The sequence below is a fragment of the Histomonas meleagridis genome (assembly GCF_020186115.1).
Source record: "Histomonas meleagridis strain 2922-C6/04-10x chromosome Unknown contig_27, whole genome shotgun sequence".
In the NCBI taxonomy this organism is placed as follows: domain Eukaryota; phylum Parabasalia; order Tritrichomonadida; family Dientamoebidae; genus Histomonas; species Histomonas meleagridis.
In genome coordinates, this window is record NW_027150844.1 from 417755 (window position 1) to 443944 (window position 26190).

At 30.3% G+C, this 26190-nt stretch overlaps 8 protein-coding genes across 8 annotated transcripts; 5 read left to right on the forward strand and 3 right to left on the reverse strand.

Annotated features, from left to right (window-relative positions):
• Window positions 1-193: 193 nt before the first annotated feature.
• Window positions 194-712, reverse strand: GO595_004609 (uncharacterized protein; the record flags this gene model as incomplete). Its single annotated transcript, XM_067917760.1, has 1 exon — window positions 194-712. One exon carries the CDS (start codon window positions 710-712, stop codon window positions 194-196), a length of 519 nt encoding a protein of 172 aa, XP_067775191.1.
• Window positions 713-1738: 1026 nt separating this feature from the next.
• On the forward strand, window positions 1739-2557 carry GO595_004610 (ankyrin repeat protein; the record flags this gene model as incomplete). The annotated part of the gene is made up of 1 exon (XM_067917761.1): window positions 1739-2557. One exon carries the CDS (start codon window positions 1739-1741, stop codon window positions 2555-2557), a length of 819 nt encoding a protein of 272 aa, XP_067775192.1.
• Window positions 2558-5936: 3379 nt separating this feature from the next.
• On the forward strand, window positions 5937-6554 carry GO595_004611 (uncharacterized protein; the record flags this gene model as incomplete). Its single annotated transcript, XM_067917762.1, has 1 exon — window positions 5937-6554. The coding sequence occupies one exon, from the start codon at window positions 5937-5939 to the stop codon at window positions 6552-6554; it is 618 nt and encodes a 205-aa protein (XP_067775193.1).
• A 683-nt stretch (window positions 6555-7237) lies between these two features.
• On the forward strand, window positions 7238-10306 carry GO595_004612 (uncharacterized protein; the record flags this gene model as incomplete). Its single annotated transcript, XM_067917763.1, has 1 exon — window positions 7238-10306. One exon carries the CDS (start codon window positions 7238-7240, stop codon window positions 10304-10306), a length of 3069 nt encoding a protein of 1022 aa, XP_067775194.1.
• Window positions 10307-13917: 3611 nt separating this feature from the next.
• Window positions 13918-15867, forward strand: GO595_004613 (uncharacterized protein; the record flags this gene model as incomplete). Its single annotated transcript, XM_067917764.1, has 1 exon — window positions 13918-15867. The coding sequence occupies one exon, from the start codon at window positions 13918-13920 to the stop codon at window positions 15865-15867; it is 1950 nt and encodes a 649-aa protein (XP_067775195.1).
• Window positions 15868-22881: 7014 nt separating this feature from the next.
• Window positions 22882-23412, forward strand: GO595_004614 (Translation machinery-associated protein 20; the record flags this gene model as incomplete). The annotated part of the gene is made up of 1 exon (XM_067917765.1): window positions 22882-23412. The coding sequence occupies one exon, from the start codon at window positions 22882-22884 to the stop codon at window positions 23410-23412; it is 531 nt and encodes a 176-aa protein (XP_067775196.1).
• A 30-nt stretch (window positions 23413-23442) lies between these two features.
• GO595_004615 (60S ribosomal protein L30) lies at window positions 23443-23781 on the reverse strand (the record flags this gene model as incomplete). Its single annotated transcript, XM_067917766.1, has 1 exon — window positions 23443-23781. The coding sequence occupies one exon, from the start codon at window positions 23779-23781 to the stop codon at window positions 23443-23445; it is 339 nt and encodes a 112-aa protein (XP_067775197.1).
• A 418-nt stretch (window positions 23782-24199) lies between these two features.
• Window positions 24200-25804, reverse strand: GO595_004616 (DnaJ domain containing protein; the record flags this gene model as incomplete). Its single annotated transcript, XM_067917768.1, has 1 exon — window positions 24200-25804. The coding sequence occupies one exon, from the start codon at window positions 25802-25804 to the stop codon at window positions 24200-24202; it is 1605 nt and encodes a 534-aa protein (XP_067775198.1).
• Between the last annotated feature and the right edge of the window lie 386 nt (window positions 25805-26190).

Sequence of the window (26190 nt, forward strand, 5' to 3'; positions counted from 1 at the left end):
GAATAAACTAAGATACCGAATGACGCACCAATACAATGTTCCATTTTTTTTTTTTTGTCTAACTTATTCGTCGAATTTTTTGATTTAAATGTGTTCGAAGCATTTGTTATTTATAAATTTTGGAGAAATTTATTTTTTACTTAATAAGTGTTTCATGAAACACTTTCAGGTTTTGTACAAAATATTTTAGTTTTTATATTTCAGTTATGGTTCCTTTTGTTTCTTTAACAATTGGCAAAAGTTCTGATTCAATTCTTTTAAACACTTGATTTGTATAAGCTACAACATAAACATCCAAACCTGAATCAATGATTAAGTCTTTTAATGATGCAATGTATTGAGAAACTTCTTTTGGGTCATTTCCAAACACACCACAACCAAGCATACATAAAAAGAGCTTATTTGATCCTGGTCTTCCAGTGTATTTTAATGAGTTATCCCATGCACAAATAATAGCTGCCTTGTATTCACTTGTCAGCATGTTCTTGGATACCATATGAGTAAATTGAGTTCGAGAAACATTTCCATTATAATTAAATGCAGAAGCATACACATGATGGGCTATCTGTGTGCCATCAAGAAAACGAAATGGGCCATTGTTCTTTCGTGTCATTGTAACAGGACAATTTTGATGTGAACCTACTCGATATTTAGTTTCATCGGTCCAATCAAATGATAACTTTTCAATTTTAGTAATATCAATTTGTTTCATGAAAACATAACCATGTTCAACAGTTAATGGTGTGTCTTTGATAAAATTTAATTTCTTTTTCAAGTTGCCCTCGAATACCAGGAATAACCTCAACAAAATAATTTCGATATAAGAGTGAAGGACCACATGCTATTGCACAATATGGTCCTTGAGTTTGGTCGTATGGATATGAAGAAATTCCTGAACGAGCTGATCCTTTATGGCTTGTGAATTCTAAGCAATTGAAATTAGATGCTGCTAAATATGTTGCTCCATCATTTTCAGGAATACTTTGACATTCAAGAATGTCAAGCATGGAAAAATTATTTGATTTTTTTAATTTACTTTTAACAATAAAAAGTTTTTCCCCACCTCTTTTTTCGTGCATTGGGATTTCACTGATTGATAAAGTTTGAAAAATTACAGAATTCCATGTTTTCCCATTTGCTTTATCTTCCATTATAGCCCCATCAGTTGTTTCTTTAACTATAATATTCTGGTATACACTAGTTTTTGATTCCTTAAAACCAAAAGTACCTTCAAAGAAGTTCGTGTTTCAAAAGATCTAACGTATGCACCCCACATCACAACCTCCAATAATTTCGTATAGTTTACATAAATAATGGTGCTAAAGTAAACGTTCAAATTAACGTCCGCCTTTAATAAAATTCTCTGTTTGCGATGGAAACCTCAAAAATCATTGAGGAATTAGATAATTTGCAAGAACACCTTGAAGACATAAAAGAAGAAAATTATAATAATGTAAAAAAAATAATTTTAGAAAGTCAATATCTTCAAACAAATGATGGAATTGAATCACTCGTTCATCTTCTAAATACAACAGCACGTTTTAGACCATTTTTTATTCCATTGCTAGTGCGTTTATCCATTGAACTCACATCATCAATTCCCGAAATCAAATCTTCTCTTTTTGAAGAACTTAATTCCCAACAAAATAGGGAAGTTGGGCGACATTATTTTCTATACTGTCTATTTTCTAAAGGATATTTTACCATTGATCAAATCATCTCCAAGATTACTCATTATATGTCAATAGATAATGTACCAGAATATGCATCCTTATATGTTTGGTTTGCGCCAGAAATTAAAGAACACAATCCCACTCTTTTTGAATCTATTACCCAACCATCAGATGATTACATGTCACCTGATCTTGAATATTTTTGGGAACGAAAGGATTCATTATTTGCTAATGACTTTGCGTTACTTAAAACGCTTCGTTCTAAAGGTCTTAACGACGCGCCATATTTCCATTGCTTTATAGAAGATGATCCGACAGATCTTTCAGATGTCGATGTTGAAACCACATTACCAATTTCATGTTATGATCGCTTCTTTCTCTTACAATCTTCACCACCATTAATTCATTTAGCTGCATATTTTAATGCGTCCAAATGTTTTGATTATTTAATGAAAAAAGGCGCAAACTTAAAATCAACTGATTCATATAATCGAACGCTTGACTTATATTGCATTGCTGGATCGAACATTGAAGCGTTTTCACGTATTGAAGAGCCGAATATATTTAAATGTTTATTAATTGCTACATCTAATCATCGTAATAATATGGTGGAGATGTTGCAAAGTAAACAATCCACAGAAGATAACTTAACTGTCTTCGGATCAATGTTACATCAATCTTGTGGAACTCATAATATTCATATGACTTTAATGTGCATCAAAAATGGCGCTGATATAAACTTGGCTAACTCTAATGGCGAAACGCCTTTGCATTATACTGCTAACTATGGACACTTCGATTTGGCAAAACTTTTACTTGCTCAAAAGGATATTAATCCAAACCCTCAAAATAATGAAATTAATTTTTGTTTTTTTGGCGTTTAAATTATTCTTTCGATACTCCCCTTCATCTCGCAATAGCTTCTTTCTCAACGAGAACAGCTCTTGTACTTTTATCAACGAAAAATATTGATATCACATTACGAGCTAAAATTTGTTTTTGTGATTTTTTGTCTTTTGTTTTAATTTGGTATTTGTTTTAATTACTTCAAACACCATTACATTTGGCTGCTATTTATGGTAACTTGAATGTATTAAACAAACTTCTTTCGATGGATAATGTCGATTATAATGTGAAAAATGTTTCGCTGAGAACACCTTTGCATTTGGCTTTAATGAATAGAGCTTTCGACTGTGTTAAGGTTCTTTTGAATTTAAAGGATATACAAATTAATGCTCAAGATGTAATAGGAAGAACCCCATTACATTATGCTGTGTTACTGAAAAACGAGGAAATTTTGAACTTGTTGGTTGCGAAGGAAGGTATAGATGTGAATCTGAAATGTAGCGTCGCTTTGTATTATTTAGAGGAGTTCGTTTTGCATTTAGTTTACACCTTATGAATATGCAGACCTCACAAAATATGAATTCGGTAAGCAACTACTTGATCCTTCAAAATGGCCAGCGCCACCACCAGAAAATGAACCAGAAAATAATGATGAAAATAACTAAAAATAATAATAATAATAATTTTTATTTTATATAAATAAGTAATAATAAATTATATTGAACAAATCTATAAATTATTGATTGTATTTTTTATCTATTCTATATATCTCATTAGATATATAATTTTCCTTGGTTTCCAGTTTAGAAAGATTTATAAATTATTATGTATCATATATTTACCGATATTTTATTTTGTTTTATATTTGTAAATAATCATTTTTAGGAAATTTGATCCAAATACTTCTAATTATTCAACTTCTAAATCATTGATTAATTCTTCATTTTGATAATAAATCTTTCTTTCAAATTATAAAACTAAAGGAAAAAATGATAAGATCAAACTGTATATACAGTATAGATAGTACATTAATGATATAATGATTTTACATATTTCAAAAAAAGAAAAAAAAAATATGAAAAAGCAGAAATTTATTTAAAATTTCATGGATAATATGGGGTAGTATCCCAGGTGTCCAACATTTCTACCAAGAATGCATCAATTTTGACTCTCCTTTCTCTGAATTGAGCTAATTCTTTCTCATTAATGAATCTAGGAACATTTGGTCTTTTTAGAGCATTTGGCCTTAACATCCATATCAAGTTGCTAAAAGGTAATTCTTCTAAACCAACTAATTGAACGATTTCCTGGAAAGATCCAACTATGTATCCCAATGCATTTAAACTTACTGGATCCAAATTATTAGTTAAAATATCTAAAAATTCATGTATATTAGTTGCTTCAAATAATGATGGAATTAATTCATCTGGAATCAAAGGAATTTGCTCATTGATCCATCTTGAGAAAATGTAACACATTTCTCTCAAAGTAATTAATTGGAAATTTGTTTGTCCATATTCTAATTCATTAATAAATTCTTTTGGTATTGTTATACGATCTCTTTCCTTAAAAATTTCACTTATTTGAGTGGGGGTTGAAAATTCGATTCTAATTATTAGCATCTGAACTAATTCTTGAATTATTGTCGGAATTTTTGAATCAGATTTTTCACGTTGGAACCAAAGTTGTTCATATATACTTGAATAAAGGCTACAAATATTATTATTATATTTATAAAGAATTGCTTTTGCGCTTTCTAAATTGGTCTTTTTAATTCCATGATAACATCGAACTGAGAATCTAATATAACATAATTGAGCAATGTTTGCAATCTTGTCGTTCACTGCATTCTCTTGTTTTAAGAAATATGATTTAATTATTGGCTCACTTTCTTTTGTTGAGGGGAATATCGTGGTCATAACAAGTAAAATTTCCCATGTTCTTAACTCTGATAAAGCGTTTTTATTTTCTTTGGTTTGTGAGATTAATTGGAAGTACACTTCATCACATAGTTTTAAGTTTTCAAACAAAATTTCAACAATTTCATTTATAAGATCACCTTTACCATTACTTTGATAACTCTTAATCAAATGAGATACTTGGATTGCAAGCTTTGAAAGTTTTGGGTTATGGAGCTTTGTAAGACTTGTATGAGGTGACCTCTTTGTGTACTTTGCTCTTTCTATAGCTGGAACTTCTTTTTTCCTAAAGAATCCTTTTGTATCACTATTAAAATTATTATTTGCATAACTATCATAATCATAATTATTATTATTTAGATATCTTTGGGGTTGTAGAAAAGATCTTTCTGAATTAGAACTCCTATAACTAGGTCCAGCTTCAGGATTATTATTTCGCTTTAAACCAAAAGATTTGGTATTGAACATATAATTGCTTGTAGGAATTGATTGACTACGTTTAGAGTATGGTTCTGATTTTTTAAATATGTTATCAATTTTACTTCTAAAATTACGGAAACTTGATTTAGATGAACCTTTAGGAATTCGATTTCTATTTCTTTGAAAACGTGAAAAGAAGCCAGTTCCTTTAGATTCTTTATCCCAAATACAATGTATATTATATGAAAGTATCAAAGTAATGAAAAGAAGTGAGCTTTTCATCATTAAAAGTGAAATGTTTTTCCGGAAATATTTGTATTTAAGAAAAGCTTTTAATATTGAACCAAAAAACTCTTTTACATCATTTTACACTTTCGTTTTATAACTGTTTGAATTCTCTATTTTTCATATAGTAAATTAAAACAACTGAATTACTTTACATTCTAAATAGAATATCAAAAAACTTTAAATGAAATTTTATTCTGTGAAAAAATGTAAACGTTCGTTTTAAGGGTGTCCTGTTTCCCCAATGTTTACTTTGCTTCTTTATTCATCAATTTCAACAAAATGGGACTTTAATTTTAAAGAATTTCAAGAAAAGCTTAATGGATCATCTGACATGCCAATTTTTATTTTGCTCTCAACAGAATATTGCTCAAAATGTAAAGAATATATCGACATTTATCAAAAATATCAGAAGAGTTATGGTAACAGAGCAGACATTTATACAACTTTTGTAGATTGTCTTGCAAATGAAAGTGTATGTCAATATTTTAATGTTTCCCAAGTTCCTCAATTGCTTTTTATCATCGGGAAGGATCCAAGGTATTGGCCTAAAGTAGAAGGAAAAACTGAAGAAGAGTGGAACAAATTCTTTGATTTTTATCTTGGTTCAAATTTCCACAAAACACAATCATTTCCGAAGTTCAAGAAAGGTAGTAGCGACACCATATTTAAGATAGAAGTTAAAAACGACCAAGATCCAATAGTAAGGAAGCTGCGAAGGTTATCATCGCAATTCAAGAAATATAAAAGTAGATTTTATTACATGATCAATTCAAATGTCGAAAATTATCAAATGAATGCAGTTGTATCCGACAAGTGCTCCATTAAATTCGAAGGAAACGATGATAACCTTGAACAATTTATTACAATAAATTCATTCGGTCCTCTCCACAAATACGACTACAATGAATATCACATGATTTCAGGCAATACTCCGTTGGCTGTTCTTGTAGTTGAAAAAGATCTTCTTCCTATTCAAAAAACAGCACTTCTTGAATTATCCAATAAATATTGTGGAAAAATGAAGTTTGGATGGGTTTCATACTCCGAAGCACCAGAAATTGTCAAAGATGACGCTCATGATAATACTGATTTACCAATGATGATTTTCAATGGTAAATGTAAAACATTTACGAAGATACGCTCTATAGAGCTTGCTGACTCAGGCTTCTTCGAGAAGTCGTTGAATAATGAAATTTGCGATCAAATATTTGATACCAAAAAAAACATTAAAATTTCAGAACGTTACATCAATAATTCAAACGACGATAAATTTGAAGAAGTCACAACAGAAATACTTCCAGAGGGAAAGACCGAAGGATGGAAAATCATATTAACTTTCGTTATGTCAGGATTTGCCTTAATTACAGTTCTAAATTTATTTGGTAAGAGTGGAAAACAAATTTACTAAATGTGATTAAAATTGTATATTTAGAATATTTGTGTAAACTTTGATTATAGAATTTTTATTGGATTTATTGTTTTTGGTTTTAAGACGATTCGTTAACAAATGTTTTAAATTTATTCTAGGTATATTCGAATATATTTAATAAAATATGTTAAATATATTTAATAAGCTTGCCATAAATTATAGTGATAATTCAGCAAAATATATAAAATAAAGAAGTTTGTATATTCGATTATTAACTTTTGAATTTTGATTATTGTAGATGAACTGCATATTAAAACAAAAGATTAACATTTAGGCATGCAGGTTATACTTATGTCAAGATCATTTCGCTAAATCTCATGAGATTTATTAATTATATGTTTTACTTTCTGTTCTACACTTGTAATGTGCATAAACTTTGTGATAGTATTCAGTATATATTTCATTAATTCTTCTTTTTATTTCTAAAGTTTAACTTCGCAATAGATTTTCCGGTTGCACGCTCCGATTGAAAAAGTTTTCCGGCGACAACAAAAAACCAATCGACAATAAAACATCAAAAAAAGACAGCTTTTTGAATGCGGTTTAGCGAAAATGGACATGATCGTAACTTCAAAATTCATAAACAGTGTTTACAATTTCACACACAAATTCCATACTCAATTCAAAAATTTAAACGTGCGAATATTGCGGCGTTCTGCATAATGGTCACCGCAATCCTCCTGTTTGCAATCGGGGTTCAATCTCTTGAAACTTGTCCGTTTTGTTTTCTTTTTGACGCTCTTAAAAGTAAGATTTCACAGACACAAAAAAACAACTTTTCAACAAATAAAGGCTATGATCTTCGTACATTTATTAATTGTCTTACATATTTTCAAAGTGAAATCAAGATTGATTCTGGAGTTGTTATTGAAATATATAATTTATCCATATTTGACCTTGATCTAACTAAAATTTCAATTAGTGATATTTCAAACAGCACTTCAAAAATTCTACAACTCACCATTGCGTTTACCAAACTTTCGTTTTCATGTGATGATCTTAAGATTCATGCCATCTGGACATTTGATACATATGTTGCTGCTACTCTTCATGATGTTGAAATTGGGATTCCTCTTGTTTTTAACGAAACTCAAGATGGGCTAATTCATAATGTGATCGTTGAAAAGCAAAACGTTACATCACAATTTGGAAATATGGAAGTTAATTCAAGTTTTCCACTTGCTGAAATCGCAATTGAACTTGCCGCTCCATATCTCATTAAAGAGTTAGCAAAGACCATTGCGCCACCTTTAACAAGTTTCTTTGAACATATCAATCACTATGCAAGTAATCACACAATCACGAAAACTTCTTATCAAAACCCATTTGTAGGGTTTAATGCTGATGACATCAAAGATCTTCGCCAATATTCAGTTATTGATGCGTTTCGATTTTTCCTAAATGTATTTTTCTCACCAGGCGAAGAAAAACTCGATGTCAATTGGATCATTAACAAACTTACTAACCAAACAGGAGTAGTTAAACTCTCAGAATATCAAGAACCTCTTAATTATACATTGCCTATTCAAATATCAACAGATACGAATTTTGCCGAAATAAATATATCAATTATGGATTTATCAGTTTCGGGCTTAAATTCTTTCCATGATTTTGATTTTCTTAATGCTGTTAATGGTTATTTATTTGATTCTTCATTTGGACTTAGTAACCTTAGCATTGATTTAAAGTTTGGGTTACAACTTAATATTCATGAAAATTCACATATTCATACAAAGAAAGCAGTTTTATTGATTGAAGATGATTTTTCTTTATCGATTAATCAAAATTTATTTGATCTTCAATTACAATTAGTATCGCCTAAAGAAAGTGGAACTAATTATACTGATGCGCAATGTTTAAATGTTAAATGTATTGAAGCAATGTTTTCACCAGAAGATACTAAATTCACAAACATTTATTTTAATACATCTATTGATCAATTTAATATTGTTCCAACTGAATATGATCCACGAAATCAACTTGAATATCAATTATATGTTTCTATTCAAAATGTTCTTTTTTTTTTCGAGAGAAAGTTCCCTAAAGCATTTCCACTTTATTTGAATTCATTAGTTTATTATTATTTATTCCCTAACTTAAACACTGGTATTAAATCTATGCTTACAAATGCAAAATGTAATAATATTGAAACTAAATCAACATCAGCATTTAATCTGAAAGTATCAATGATTGGACTTGGAGTAGGATTAGGAGTGGTATTAATCATATATTTAATTAATTGTTTCGCTGTACCATATCGAAATCATTATAAATATATGAAATTAGCTTCACTTGTAACAACAGGTGAACTTAATATGGCATCGATATCAGGCGATGACTTAAATAACTTTGATAAAACTTCTGGATTTTTAGCAAACTTCTTTAGAAATGATGACCAAGGAAGTTTAATGATGAACAAGAAGTTAAATATATTCATACGATTATTAATGCCATTATTAATATTTATTAATGCTGCAGTGTTTATATCAGCGAATAGTGGTATGGGACTTCAAATTGTTGTTGGCGTTTATCCGACAAGTGAACGATTACTTAAGATGCCTTCGTTATTTGATTTCATGATTGTTGATTCCATCCAAAAGATATGGAATGGGAATGCGAAATTCTTAGCTGTTTTGATTACTATATTTTCCATTATTTGGCCATATGTTAAATTGATTTTAATGTTAATTGTTTGGATGATGCCTGTTATTTATATTGGTAAAGTCCATCGAGAACGAATCTTAAAACTTTTGGATGCACTTGGTAAATGGTCTTTCTTTGATACATTTGTTATGGCAATTACGATTGTATCATTTGGTTTAATTCTTGAGTTCCCAATTCAAGATCCGAAATGTCCAGAACCTTTACGAGTTCGATTAATGACAACACCTGATTATGCTTTTTATGCGTTATCAATTGGTACTGTTTTCTCACTTGCGATTTCACATGTAATGCTTGGCTTTATTCGTTATGTTGATGATTCTTTAGATGACACTACAGATAAATCGCGGAATTTCTTATTCACATCATGCAAAAATGTTATCTTTAGACATATAATAACATTTTTAATAGTTGCAACATTAGTTTTATATATAGTCGGTATTATCTTTGATGCGTTTTCTCTTCATTTCGTTGGTTTAACAGGTTATGTAATGGAATTATTAAACATTGCGCCAACAATTAGTTATTCAGCATTAAATATCGCATCGAAATTCACATCTACTTCAAGTGATCCAAACTCGTTCGGAATTCGTTTCGTACAAGTTCTTTATTGTATCATTGTTCTTGTTATTCCTTTCTTACATATCATCGCTACGTTCATATTATGGGTAATACCTCTATCGAAGAAATTACAAATCTTCTTATTTAAGACTTGCGAAGTTCTTTATTCGTGGGCTTCAATGGACGTATATGCAATCAGTATGGCCGGCGCTTTGGCTGAAGTCGCTTCGTTCTCAAGAACTTTGATTCCGTGCGGTAATTTGAATAATTTGATATCCGAATACTTCTATGACGTGCCATATGTGCCCGGGCATCAGACTTGCTTCGATGCTTACACAACATTTACAAAAGGAGCTTACATTCTGTTTGCAGGCGCGTTCACACAGAACTTCATCACAATAGCAGTGAACATCTACGCAAAGAAATTCCTTTATAAACAAGGAAATGATGTAAACGCTATGGTAGATGATGAGCCACTTAAACCGGATGACGAACAAAGATATGATTGAGTTCGTCAAAACGAGAATTAAAAAATCTTTCAACTTTTCATTTTTAATGTTTTGATGAGTTATGAAATTACTTAAAACATTAATTTTTTCGTGAGAGATTGTTACAAAATATTTGGAATATATCGTTCTGGAGTTCTTAGTTATATATAATCATTTGTATAAGTTGAAAAAAATATTGATTTGACATAAGGCAGAGAAGTTTATTCATATGTAAATTGGTACTAATATTTAGAAATTGGAGAAGAACGTTTAATAATTTATACGTTAAATGAGGAAAATTCATGGGAGAAAAATCAAAAGAACTTGTGAATCATGCATTGTGGATCGGTACAATAGTAAAAAGAATTATTGATAATTCCATGGGAAAAACAAAACCATTGCTTTGTCTTTCATTTTTAAATTTAGATTTTAAGTTAAATAATAATTCATATAATTTTGAAAATGGCATGTCTATTGATGAATTAAAAACAGGTGTTCCATATGCAATAATCATAAGTACAATTGAAAAAACAAATATTCAAATCCAATCACCTGATCAAATTTTTACAATTGTTTTAAAACAATTAAAAAACCATGGATATTCTCCTTCATCTCAATGCAATCCACAATTATTGCCCAATGGCGATATTATTTCTCACATTGAATTATGTAAAATTATAGAGTGGATGGTTATTGATAAATCAATATCAATCCAACTGTTATCAGATGATTTGAATCGTCTTCCACGTTCATTTTATATTCTCAAGCAGCAACCTAATTTACTTGAAGATGCAATTTCACTATGGCTATCCAAGTTTCCTTGTTCACGAACACTTCCTCCAATTACAAATTTGGAGAAAGATATTTTAGAAGGGCAACATGCTGCATTTGTTCTTTCTCGTGCGTATCCAAAGATTTTACCTAAAGACATGATTAATGTTGGAATTGAGTTAACAGATCGAATGATTTCACAAAATTGGGAAAGAATGATACCACTAATGAATGAATTATCATTCTTTATACCAAATAGAGAATACCCATTAACACAAAACTTAATTATTTTATTTGTTACAGATTTATTTTATGCAACAAGAAATAACGCAAAACAATTCATTAAACTTGAGCCACCACCGCCGATTGAAGTTAAAATAACATTCCCAAGCAAAGAAACTCAAAAACCTAAAGAAGATAACAAAGAACGAGTATCAACACCTACTGGAAATCAAAATTTAATAATGAATAAAAATGACGAAAAACAAAACTTAAAAGTTCAACAAAATAATAAACCAAAAGTTATAACAAAAGATCAGAAAAAAATAGTTACGCCAAAGATTGGCAGTACTCAAAACAAGACAAAACAGAAAAATAACACAAATAGTAAAATAAAAAAAGAACAGATAAAAAATAGAAAAAATATCAAATCAATTCGAAATGGGAAATTGAAATCAAACTCATCCAAAAGTAGTTCATATTCATCATTAGATATTGTTAGTGAAGAAAATAACTTAAATAATGTGCAAATTAATGAAAATAATTCAAATAATGAGCAAATTAAAGAAAATAATTCTGATTCAAATCAAACAAAAACACAACAGTCAATATTACTATCTGAAAGTACATACAAACAAATTGAAACTTCAATTCAAGATACCAAATCATTAATGAAAGATGACGAGTTACAATCATCTGATAATAGCATAGAAGAAAGTTCAATTGTTACTCAGATTCCTTTATCTGATTCTCTCATTGAAAGTAATCAAGAAGAAAACAAAAATGCCCAAACAGAAATTAATAACAAAACAAATAATGAATTAAAACAAGAAAAGAAGTTTTCACAAACGACACGTCCACGTGTTTCACATAATATAAATGAATCAAACGAATATACAAATAATAGTGGTGATAACTTATATGAAAGTTCATCTTCAGACATTGGATTTGATTCTGATAGTGAATTAGACTTACAAATCAAATCAGAAATGGACAAATTAAGACAATCATATTCAATAACACAACAAAATAAACACAAAACGAATAAATCCGACTTACAAAAGAAATTCGAAAACGAAGCTTCTTTATTTAATATTGAAGCGCAAAGATTTATTCTTGAATCAAATCTTCAAACACTTCAAAATAGAAACAATGAGTTACAAAAAGAAAGAAATTCCGATAAATTAAAAGATTTAAACACAACAACAATTGGATTATGTTTTAAGAATAATGGTATTGATGTCGGGAACTTAAGTGAAGAAGATTTAATTATTATTAACAAATCAATTTCCGAATTTTCTCAACTTAGTGATAATGAGCGTAATCTTGAACACTTATATAAAATTATTAGCTCATATTATAGCAGTAAAATACCAATAGAACATATTGATGAGGTTTTCCAAAAAGTTCAGCTTTTACTCGAAAAAGTTGCAACTGATTCATCTTCAATTCCACATTTATTAATTTCAGTTGCAAATAACTTATTTAATCATAATGAAGAAACATCATCTTCAAGTGATGAATTATCTCATAAAGTTATAACAGAAAGAAGTTCTATCCAGTCACAAACGAATGATAATGATAAACGCTTTAAAGAAACTCAAACTAATATTAATATCGAATATAACAACGCAAATCCTTTGATGCAAATTACAAAACCGGTTTCACTTTTTAATAAACCACACAAAGAAATACCAAAAGAACTTATAGAGAAAAATGATCCCTCATTAAAATGTAATATATCGATTAATTTCGTTCCGTTTTATAGATTTTCAAGCTTTAAACGTGTGATGTCACCACAAAGAAACACAAGAGTGATATCTAATTTTCAAGTAATAACACAAATTCTTCGTTTTATAGCAATGCCTTCACCTCAACAAGACTTAAAAAGAAAACAAATAATTAACTTTCTGTCAAAATATAAAGAAAGTCGAATTGTCATTCTCTTAAATTCAATGAACTTAAAAATGAAAGGTATATATTTGATGAATGAAGAAAGCACAGAAGTAACTCGTGTTTGGGGAATAGGTCCAACTAAAATAGTTGAAAAAGATATCGGAAAATTTTATAAATTTATTACTGGAAGTAAGTTTTTTGAAGAAATTCCTACAAAACATCTTACACAAACAACAGACGCCATTAGCCTTAATAAAAAACTTGAACCACGAAGTTGGTAGAATGTATGAATAAAATTTGTATAAAATTATTGTAATATTTAAATCTTCGATCAAAAAATATTTATCAAAAAAGAGATAAATCATAATTTTGATTCAGATTTAATGGGTTTTAAAGGTAAACTGAATACGAACATTTTTTTGACATTAAATTCAGAAATTTACATGACTTTTTGACAAAGTCTGTTTGTGTTTAATTCACCAGCAAAAGTGAACCGATGTTTGATTGATTTACGATAGACATATTGAATTTTCAATTTGACACCAGCGTGATTCATTTAACACAAATGTAAATATCTTTTTATTAATGAAACATAAAAGCGAATCATATCAATGATTTTCTAGGATTAGGATTCTTAATCATAAATGTCCATAAAAAATTTATGTTAAACACATACAAGAAAAGTTTTTAGTGAAGGAAAAAAATCTTTGAAAAGTGACGGTTAATTGAGGCACTTCAACGAGGAAATGTTTCTCAGGCACGATCCAATTCCAGACCATTTTGGTAATACCAAATACCCAACCGCGATTAATGAAATGCTCAGCGGTGAGCGTTATGATGCTGTTGCTGATCATTTAATACGACATCAAATTCCTTTTAATCGTGCGTTTATTTTCCTATCTAACTACCCCACTGCATTAGCGAAATACCTATATGCCTGTATTCCTGAACTTGAAGATTTTAATCCGGATGACGATGATGAGAAAGAAGAAGAAAAGAATGAGGACGACAAAAAAGAAGGTGATAAAAAAGAAGAAGAGAAAAAGGATGGCGAAAAGAAAGAAGAAGAAAAGAAAGAAGAAGAAAAGAAAGAAGAAGAAAAGAAAGAAGAAGATAAGAAAGAAGAAGATAAGAAGGAAGACGACAAAAAAGAAGGCGAACAAAAGGAAGGTGAGAACAAAGAAGGCGAGAACAAAGAAGGCGAGAAAAAAGAAGGCGAACAAAAGGAAGAAGAGCTTGTAGTCAAAGGCAATAAAAAGAAGCCCGATTACAAAGACAAAGTTATCTCACCGAAGAGTGCCATTCTAATGAATCTTTACGTCTCCGTTGCCATTCCATTACTCACCACCCAAACTGAAGAAGAACGAGAGAAATCCACCAAAGCCATTGTTAAGTTAGTCAAAACCTTTCCGGCCTGTTTCGACAAGCATCAAATCTATCACATCTGTCGCGAGATCAGTGATGACAACTTAGCTCAACAAATGTATCTCATCTTTGGCGACATTTGGGAGTATTCCATGCTCATGTTCGAGAAGAAGGACTACAAAAGTATATTAAATGAAATCAGTCGCTTACCAGAACAACGACGTGTACAAGTTTACAAGCGATTTCCACCTGAGTTCCATCTTCAAATGGTTAATTCATGGGCGCGCGATCTTCCGAACAGCATTGCGATCTTTCCAATGCTTTGCGACATGGTCTTTGCTGAGATATTTAACGAAGCTCCTGTTCCGAAATTACAAGCGATCTTAGAGCGAATGTATACGCGTCGTTTGTTACTTAATCCACCGCATCGCCAAATCCAATATTATTTATTAGTTAAGTCGAACAGCTTAAGTAAGATGGAAGTCATCTACAAGCATGACTTATTCCAATTGATTGGCTTTGATTATGTCATCAGGCATTTAGAGCATCGAAAGTTATATTCATTTGCAGCTGATTTTTGTGCGCATATTAAGGATCGTCATTATTCGGCGATTACATATTCCATTTTAGACTCGATTCGATTTTCATTAGATTTATTAGTGAGCACATTAAAAGATGCTGAAGATGTAAGAGATTGTTGGATGATCGCATTAGAAAGAAGTCGTAATACAGGCGACGAATACGAATGGAGAAACTTATTAAAGACAGCAACAACGTCGGGATTCTTAGCGCTGGACGACATCTTCCCGATGATGCCCGTCGAGATGCCGATCGATGAGTTCCAGCCGACGATTCTGCAAAGCATTCGAAAGTATCAACGAATAACGCAACAAAGCAAAGACAAAATCGAACAATTGATCAATCGCTCGAACGAGCAAAGAGAAGTAATAAGAGTCGGGCCATCGATGGCGTGCCAAATGGACCCGCTCGCAATCTGCTGGTTCTGTAAGGGATCAGTGTACAAGGACAGGTTCCTCGTCTTCCCGTGCAACCACTGCGTGCACGTGAACTGCTTCCTGGCGAACAGCCACTTGTACTACACGCCTGTCGAAAGGCTCAACTTGGTGTCGCTCTCGGCAAAGGCAATGAGAGAGGAAAAGAGAGCAATTCCTCTCGCAAACGTGATATGTAGGTCGTGCCCAGTCTGCGGAGAGTTGTCAACTAAGGTGCTGAATAAGGACTTCGCTATAAAGGAAGAAGTGACGCCAAGGAAAATGTGGGGACTACCCCCAGCAATGAAGAAAAACGATGAAGAGGAAGAAGAAGAATAAAATGTTCATATGGAAACGTTTGTTTTTGGGGCGCTCCAAAAGTGGATAACACTTTTTGTCGTTCTGTGGACAAATCCAAAGTTTTGAGTGTTCTTGAGATCGCCTTTGGAATGAGAGATACTGTGTCGTGCGGCTGTGCATTTTCCCAAATATTGAATTTTGGATGTTTCTGAAATGTGATCGTTGTTTTTAGTCAAAATATCTTTCGATACATTGCAATTGAGCTCAGGTATCAAAGAGAAAAAGCAGAACAAAAGAAAAAAGGATGTCAATGTTTCAAAAAATTGTTTTCAAGGTAAAAAAATTTAATAATGAAATAGAATTGGCTTCAAGTGAAAGTGAAATGAAATTATCACTTATTTAAATTTATTTATTTTATAAAATGCCCCATTGTATTTCTTTATATTTTTGAAATAAAATTTGATGCGATTCATAATTTTATATATATATATATATACCATCTTTTATTTGACACCAGCGAATGTTCATTATCGTTGTAGTTTACATCTATTAAATTTATAGGAAATTGCTATTTTATTTTTATAGATGATTATGAAATACAATGATGAGATAATTTTTTCGTTCGATTCCATTTTCAAAACTTTACATACGGCCGTTTATATCATCGTCAGCGTTTAATAATGAATTTTATTTCTCCTCAGGAATTGTTGCAACTATTCCAAGCAACAGTTTCTGATGATCTTTCAATAAGAGGAAGTGCGGAAAATGAAATTCTTAAATTTCTACAAAATAATCCTGTTGATATTCTTAGATGTTGTGCTCAAATTCTTTCGGTCCAAGGCATGCCAATTCAAGCATACCAATTATCTCTTATTTATATCAACAAAGTACTTACACCTAATAGATTTTATTCCCAAAGTCAATTAGTGGATAATTGGAATTCATTAAGTCGTAACCACCCTGAGGGACAAGCCAGTCCTACAGAGTTTATTAAAGGAGCGGTTTCTAATATTTTTCTTGTTCAAGATCCTGTTATCCAATCAAATTGTTCATTAACAGCAGCTTTATTGTTTTCCTTAGACAGAGGCAATTTTGTTAATACTTTTACCACCATTATTGACTATCTAATGTATTCCAAGTATTCACCATATACACATGAAACAGCCATAATGTCATTAAATCGAATGTTTGAATATTACAATGATATTGACCATAGTTTTTCTGACGAGTTTATCAAACAATTTACACGTATGATAGATTTTTTTAAGCAAGTTTTATTAAATTTTACGAACTTTCCCATCAATTTTGTAGCACACATCTATGAAACATTATCATCACTTGCGCCTATTGCGAAGAAAGGACGTCTTCATATCTTTGAAGTTAATGAAGAAACGCAAGAAGAAGGAGTTCATATACCAATTTGGTACATTGAATCCACGAAGAGAATATTACTTTGTTGTACAGATGAACGTCTTTATCGCGCGATACATTTATTTTTCTTACGATATTTCATCACATTTTATTCACGCTCACAACCAATCTTAGAAATAATAACAGTTGCATCGCAATTATTCTTACAAGAAAGTATTATGAGTCGAAACATTCAATTCATATCAATAACATCTGATTTCTGGAACGAATTAGTTTTATATGAAAATGATATTGGAATGAACAATTACATTGTTCAAACATTTAAAGAATCTGCTAATGAACTTAACATTAAGTTTTCGGATGTATGGAAATATCAAATTAAAGATTATTATGGAATAATCGATTTTTCCATCGCGAATTTGGACATAATAAATCATTTGATTCATGTAATTACACGTGTTTATAATGATACATATTTCGATGATATTGAAGTTAATGAGCCGCATATATTTGCGACTTCTTGTTTAAGTAAAATATATGTTTATAAGCCTTTAATAGTACTCGAAGCAATCGATAACTTCTATAAAAATAATATCGATACTTCGGATTGGCAAATCCAACATGGAATGTTATTAATGGCTATTTGCATATGTAAGAAAACTCCGAATTTAGATATGCATGAAATTCCTCCATTCATTGCATTAAACATTCCTTTTTTCATTGGTATGACAAATAGTGATAACTTATTATTAAATGAAACTTCGTTTAGAACTATTTCAACATTAATTACATTTTTCGGTTCTTTAATAGCGAATGAATTTTTCCCTGCAATTTTTCCTTTGTATTATGGAATCCGTAATGAAAATATCCTTTTACATTCTGTTAATGCACTTGTTTCATATATCGAAAGAAGTAATGAAGAAAATTTGGTATTATATGTCGAAGAAATTAATAAAATATCGAATCATATATTAAGTAATATCGAAAATCCAAATTGTGAAATTGGCTCATGGTCATTTTTAATCAAACAAAAACTTCTCGAAAGAATATCACAAATAGATATTAACTTATGTTCGAACATAATTTCACCTTTTTTAACTAATAAAATTTGTTCGATTGGACAATTGAGGTTAATTACAATTGCATTTCGTTATGTTGGTAAACATTTACAAGAATTTTCGTTTAATTTGGTGAATGAATTATTTCATTTAATTAGTTTGCATGATCCAATCATTGTTGAAGATGCATTAATTACTTTAATCGAAGTTGTTTGTACACTTGAAAATAATTTTAATGCTTTCATTCAGCCTTTAGTTTTATGTATTAAAGACGCATTTAGTTCGCAATCACAAAGTATCATTGTGAATGTTGCCAATTTACTCGTGAAACTATTCGATAAATATCCGGAATTTTTAGGATTTTTACCAGAAGCGTTTCAGATATTAACGGAGTTAATGAATTCCGACTTGTTCCAAAGAGATAATATGGAATATCTTCATTTGTTATTATATCCTTTTTGTAATATAATTTTTGTTGTCTCGAAATTTAATGTGGAAATTGAGTTTGTGAATAATGTGTTTCATTTCTTATATGGATTCCATAATAATATTAAAAAGTTAAATAAAGATAATGAAACAAAAATTGAGTTCGCAAATAATATTTGTGCTTGCTTATTCGTGGGTTATTCTGGAATTGTTTTATTCGGAAAAAATAATTTGCAGTTCTTAAACGCTAATAAAAATAAATTTTTCGACTTGGTCTCTGTGTTTAATAGTTTGAAAAGTTGGAAAAAAGAAGCGCTGTTCGAGTTTTGTAGGTTCATGGATGTGTTAATTAGCGTCGTTGGAAATAACCCAAGATTCCAAATAATGCTTTCGAACCAACGAAATTTGTCTTTGCTTTTATGGGCATCACTACAACAAGATGACCAACTAAAGGAAAAAGCAAAATCTTTATTAAACATATTGTTCAAAAAATAAAACTTAAATTATGTAAAATTTCTTTTTAAAAAAATCATTTTTAATGGAAGATCAAATGACTACATTGAACCAACAAAAATATTTCACAATGAAGATCTTATTGACGTTGAGGTTTATGAGGTTAACAATCATCAAAAAAGCAAAACATCTTTGCAAAGCGAAAACGATCGGTTTCGAGTAATTTATCTTACGAAAAATTTTATCGTTTTTTTCAATGGTTGGTTTAAACCTAGAAATTTCTATTAATTTTTTGAATGCTTTTCAAAGATTGGAACTCATTCAGAAGAAAGTGATAAACCTGCTTCAAAGATTTCTTCTATATTAAATAAATATGGAAAGAAAAACATCATAATTGTATCTACAGTTAATGCTGTGGTTATAGTTATCGTTATAGTTTTAGCTGTGGTTTTAACAAACACTCCAGACGAAGAACAAACACAAGAAAGCCCAACCCCACCAACACCTATTCCCCACTTATCGCAGGGACATACTACTACCCCAACACATACAACTTACACCGCACCTCAATTTACCCCTTCAAACACATCAACTTATGATCCATTTGCTCCTACATTCATTTACCTCTTCAAACAAATTTTGTGCTAATTATCATTGAATTCATGATAAAGATTTCATTCTCAAAAGAAGGTTGGTTTTGCATAAATAATTCATTAATAAAAAATCAATTGAATGAAGATCAATACCTTAAAGAATCAAACTTCGTAATTATCAAGCGTTTGTAATTTCTGTGTTTTCTTCATTGTTGTTAACTAAGAACAAAAAATAACAAAAAATGCACCTACTGGGACTCGAACCCAGGACCTTCGCGTCATAAGCACGATACTCTAACCGACTAAGCTATAAGTGCCTTCATTTTTAGGTTATCATCAATATTTAAATATCTAATATTCTTACATTCAAATTAATTTTTGTTAACAACATAAATTGGTAAATATATCTGCAGAACCGGAACACTATTTTTTGAATATAAAAGAATTAAGACAAATTCGAATTATTAGACATATAGTTTATTTTGTCATTTTGATGTTTTAAATTATAATTTTGTTAACAATGAATTCAATGAATACTCATATATTGGCATTAAAAAAATACAAATGACATCAACCAATTCTTATATGAAAGACAAGCCAGCAAATACTAAAATATTCAAAATATATTTTCTATGAAAAACTGGTCATTTACTTTATTGTGTTCTATCGTTTTCTATCGTGGCATTCATTTCTCATAGATAGAAAATTAACAGAGATTTAAAATGGGACAAATTAAGTTAAAAAAAGATATTGAATGGCTTATCATCATCCGTAAAAAGTTAATGAACTTAAACAGTTATAATTACCACAAAATTTGTCAGAATATAATTAGTTATTTTGATAATGAAAATCCTGTTTCATTTAATCATGTGATTTGTCATTTAGTGTATAAATTGTTTACTTCACACGGAAGAGACGCACATGTTTATTTACAATTTTTACAAGAACTTGAAGCAAAAGAAAAAGAATTGTTTAATTATTCAAATTTAATTTCTACTTTTTCAACAATCCTTTTTTATGAACAAACACAAGAATCATTTTATCTTCTTGAAATGTTTTTTAAAAATATTTTAAAATAATATTTGGAAATTATTTAAATTATTTGAAACAGCACTTAAGATAGCAATATCAGATAATTTTTCAACAATTGTTGAGTTATTGCTTAATCACAAAGATATTGATATAAATATTGAAGATGTATTGTTTCTATATGTAAAATTTTGAATTAAAATTTGAAATTTGATATTTTTATTTGGTGTTTCTGATAATTATTTCGAACAGCACTTCAAATTGCTATTGAAACAGGAAATGTCGATTTTTTATCATTGTTTTTTGGAACAGACGAAACAATTTAAACATTTATTTGACATCTCAACGATTATCTCATAAACGCATTACCCTTGTGGGTTTTTCTTAATCCTAAACCTTTCCAGTGGTAAAATTTTACCATTTTCAATACTTTATTTAGTAAAACGATCGTTTTCGAAACTTTTTGTTTATGATAGGAAAAAGTTGACCATATTGACACTTTTTTACCCACAAAAAACCACTTCACAATTTTTACACAAACCGTAATAACGGATATTTAGGTCACCCCACATCGTAGCGGTTTTTGACATAATGGATTTTTTGGTTGTCAAAATATTGCGTTGAAAAAGTATGAGTATAGCGACGGTTATTTCTCTGGGTGCCCGATATTTATGTAAATTATACAAAAAGTGATGTAAGTAAAAGTGAGACCATTTCGTACCAACACACAAAAAACATTTATTTAAATTCATTCAATGTTTATTTCATTTTCAATGGATTTTTAATTAAAATTTGGAAATTCCCCAAAAATTTTCAAATTCCTCTATAAAAGCTTCTGAAAATGAACATATAGATATAGTTGAATTACTTCTTTTATATGATGGAATAGATATTAATATTAAAGATGTTAATATATTTTATAAAATATTTAATTAATAGATGTTATGTTTAAAAACATAACATGGAACTTATTAAAAACGATCGAAACAGCTTTCATTCACGCATCTAAAAAAGGAAACGTGAAAATTGTTAAACTGCTTGAAAAATACTTATAAAATTTTGATATGATATACAATTAAAATTAAAGTTCTTGTCTTGAAATAATTATCAAATTTTTCTCATTTTTCATTTTTAATGAAACAAATTTTATTAGTTAGTATTTTAAGTTTATGAATTCTTCTTTCATGAACGAAGTAATTAAAATCAAATGCTTTCTTTTATCTTATCAATGCATTCAATTATTATAAAATTTTATAATAAAACCGTAAAATCAACTTTTATGTTTCTTATAGCTAAAAATAAATCACCACCAATATTAGAATGTTATGTTTCAGTTTATAAAGATATAATGACAATCTCAGAATCTTGCAAAATATGTTCAAATTCTATTCTTCAATTTACAAATAAACTTTACGAAATGTGGATTTTAGTTATACCAGAAAATCAATTTCAAATCGAACAAATAACCAATTTATTCATACAATTAGCCGAAGCAAACTATCAACTTTCGAATTCATTAAAACATGTTTCAGATGATATAAGAGATGTAGTTGAAAGATTTATAATAGTTTCGAGAAAAGAAGAAAAATTTAATGAAGTAAGAGATGAATATATTTCAGCTTCGGATGAATTAATAGGAAAAATGGCTGAGAAAAAAACATTAGAAAAGAGAACTGATTATTATAAATATCAAGCTTCTATTGAAGAAAAAATAAAACAAGCAAAAGAAGAACAAAATAGAATTAACTTATTATTAAGGGAAAAAACGAAAAGTTTAATTAATGATAAAATAAAATATGAAAAATTTAAGCTTAGAAAAATCAAAAAAGCTTTTCAACTTTATGGTGAAGCTTTGAATATTTTTGGAATGACTGAACATGAAATCAATGAAAAAATCAATGAGATATTAAATGGTATGCCAAATTTTGAATTAATAAACAATGAAATTAATGTAATTAGTCAATTCTCACCATTTGATGAGCACATAAATTCACGAACAGATAAGGATTGGCATTAAAAATTAGTAAAACAAAACATTTTGTTAAAAAATTAATATTATTCAATAAGAATGAGAAAAATAATAAATTTGAATTCGAACAGACATTGTGAAATCCCCTTTGAACATGTTCAACAAGTTTACTGTTGATAAAGTCAAACGACGGGCCAATCTTAAGACATCGCTTGTAGTAAAGCTATGTACTTCTGCAACAAAGTCGATGCCTCGTTTTAACGAAATTAAAAACGAAGTTTTTCCGAAAAAACAACCTGTTATTATTCATCATCTTGAAAATCGTGTAATGTTATATTCAGCAAAAGGAACCCCACTTTTAATAGAACTTGATGACGGCACAATTTTTCCTTTTCTCAAAATCGCAATAGAATATCCGGGTTTACTCAAACCAGTTTTTTGCTATGATGAAGCAATGAAGGCTCTCCTTAGAGGTGCTAATTTAATGGCGCGTGGAACATGGCTTGTTAATGAAAAATATGAAAAAGGAGAAATTGTAGAGATTTGTTTGGTTGGCCTTCGAATTCCATTTGCAATTGGGATTATGTTAATGAGCAGCGAAGAAATTGCTGGAAGACCAGACGGAGCTGCTGTTAAAGTTCTTCATGTTTTGAAAGATGGATTATGGGAAGCAAAAAATTTATAAAATTGTATAATAATAAAGAATTATTACCTTTTACTCTTGCTTTTCCTTGATCATTTTGAGGATTTCTGATTCACCAGCATCGATGATTGTAATGACTGATGAGCGGAAGTATTTTCCACATGCTGTGCCAAGATCAACATTATCACCATCAAATGGGAGAATATCACATTGGCAGAGCATTGCATAATACTCTATAAGGGATTTCTGTGTTGGTGCAATATTTGATGCAAAAATAACAAGCTTTGCTTTTCCTGATCGAAGTGTCCTTAAAGTCTGTTCAATACCGAGAGAGTATTTACCTGACTTTGTAACAAGGCTAAGACTGCTGATGATTGATTCACGGGCTTTGGTTATGTTTTTCCTTCCCATTTGGAAAAAGGTTGACCATGTCATAACCGTTATTTTTATTCAAATCCACTTTTTAACTACATGACATTTGAAATCTTTATACAAAAGTGACGGCACAAATAAATTTGTTCTCGCAAATAAAATGTTGATCAAAACTAACTATTAAATTGATAGTTTTCGATGTAAAAGATCTGCTAAAAAGATTTTTAGTTTCAGCAAAAGGTGTGGACTAGAAATTTCTAAAAATCAAGATTTAAAGCATAGTTCTCATTTTATACATACATAAAATATTATTAAAATTATATTAGTGAAATATAAATGGAAGTCGTCCACACCTTTTTCAGCACTAATAAATTTCTAAATTAGTATCCAAGATATATATTTATTTAATCGACAAATGATTATTATAAAACAAATCTCAGGAAATTCAAATCTTTTCTCATTTCCTTCTTCGGTTATTATTATTATTATTATTATTAGTTCTTCTTCTTTGATTATTATTTGTTCCTTTTCTTTTTCCTCCTTTATTACCGAAGTTTACATTTTTTCCATTAACGGTGAAATGGACGTTTCCGCCTCCCATTCCGCCCATCATTTGCTTGATGATATCATCGAACATACCGAAACCTCCGAAGCCGCCAAAACCGCCAGGGAACCCTCCTCCGAAGTTAAACGTCTCCCCGTTAAAACCGCCGTCTGGTCCGGGGCCCCCCGCCATTGGGTTTTCTGGGTCCTGTCCCATATCGTACAGCCTCTTCTTGTTTTCGTCACTGAGGACATCGTTCGCTCTATTGATCATTTTCATTTTCTTTTCTGCCTCTTTTTTCTTTATCGGATCCTTATATCGATCTGGATGCCATTTAATGACACATTTCCGATATGCATCTTTGACCTCTTTAATGCTGGCGCCATGCTTCAATCCTAAGACTGTGTAATAGTCAACGTTCTTTTCTTTCTCTTGAAGATCGGAAACTTTCTCAATGAGTTTGATGACTTTGCGGTTGTTCTTGCTGTTCTTTCGCACAGTTTGGAAGTCTGACATTGCGCCATCTAAGTCGCCAATGTCCATCAAAAGTTCGCCACGTTGCATCAACAAATCATAATTAGTCGGAGAGGCTTTGACAAGATCATTCATATAACTAATGGCTTCTTCTTTTTTACCACGAGCTATAAGAACTTTGACTTTAAGACCTTTGACAATGTTAGATAATGGTGTATCATTGAATCCTAACTTTTCAACAATGGAATTACACTCTGTAATATGCGTCTCGGCAGTGGTGAAGTCCTTCTTCGTAATGGATTCGGTGGCAGACTTTTGATGTGTTTGGAATGAATTTGACGATTTTAATAATGAGGTACATTTGGCAGGATTGGAGGCTGAGCCAATGCAGGACTTAAGAAAACGTTGCGCATTAGTGAAATCGGCTGTAGAAAGATAGTACTTACCACGAAGTTCAAGAACGTATGGATCATTCTTCTTTAAAGTAAGCGCCTTTTGAGAAAGGTCAAGAAACTGTGAGGTGTTGCCAAGGTTGTAAGCTACGTTGGCAGCACGACCATAAAATTTGGAAGAAGATGTACAGAATCGTAATAGATCAAGATATTTGGAAAGAGAAAGTTTGTAGTTAGTTGAATTTTCGTTGTCAAGGGCTGCGTTAAGAAGGAGTTGAGCTTTCTTGACTTTGTTTTGGAAAGAAATATCTTTGCTATTATCTGCATCAGATTTTGCTTCATCTAGCTCACCTAAATTAAGATATGCTTCACCGCGTGAAACGTATGCGTGTTTCAAGGAATCTGCTGTATACTTGTGTGAGGCAATATAACGAGAAATGTCTTTGATACAATCATCATATTTTCCAATTTTAAGGGCTGCTTGACCTCTAAGGAAGAAAAGCTCTTCTTCAGCATCAAGGGTTCCCTGTTTAAGAATTTCTGAATTAGCCTCATTAAATGCAGCTTGGTATTTTCCTTGCTTTATCTGCTTCTTTATTGACTCTATTTTGCTCAATGAATTAACATTGAGTATCAACAAAGATAGTAACATTAAAAAAAAATGTTTTTATCTGGCCAAACAACGACGGTTTTTTGGTGATTAATATAAAAGAAAAAGTTATTGGAGGAACCGTTTGTTTCACAAAAAGTTCATTATTGAAAAAGGGTTTTGTATCCTGAAGATAATTTCATAATCTTTGGCCAAATCCTTATGAACGATGTGTCCAAATATGAATTCGAGTAAAATCTAATCGCAAGATTTTAAAAATATTCAAATATATTATGTCAGTATTGTTTGGTAAAAATTTTGTGATAATGATAAATCAAATTGCACACAATTTTTATATGAGATTTAAAAAAAAAAAAATAACAAGTAAAAACAAACATTAAATTGTTGTTCGATGATTATAATTTATTTTATCATATCGAAAAAAATTT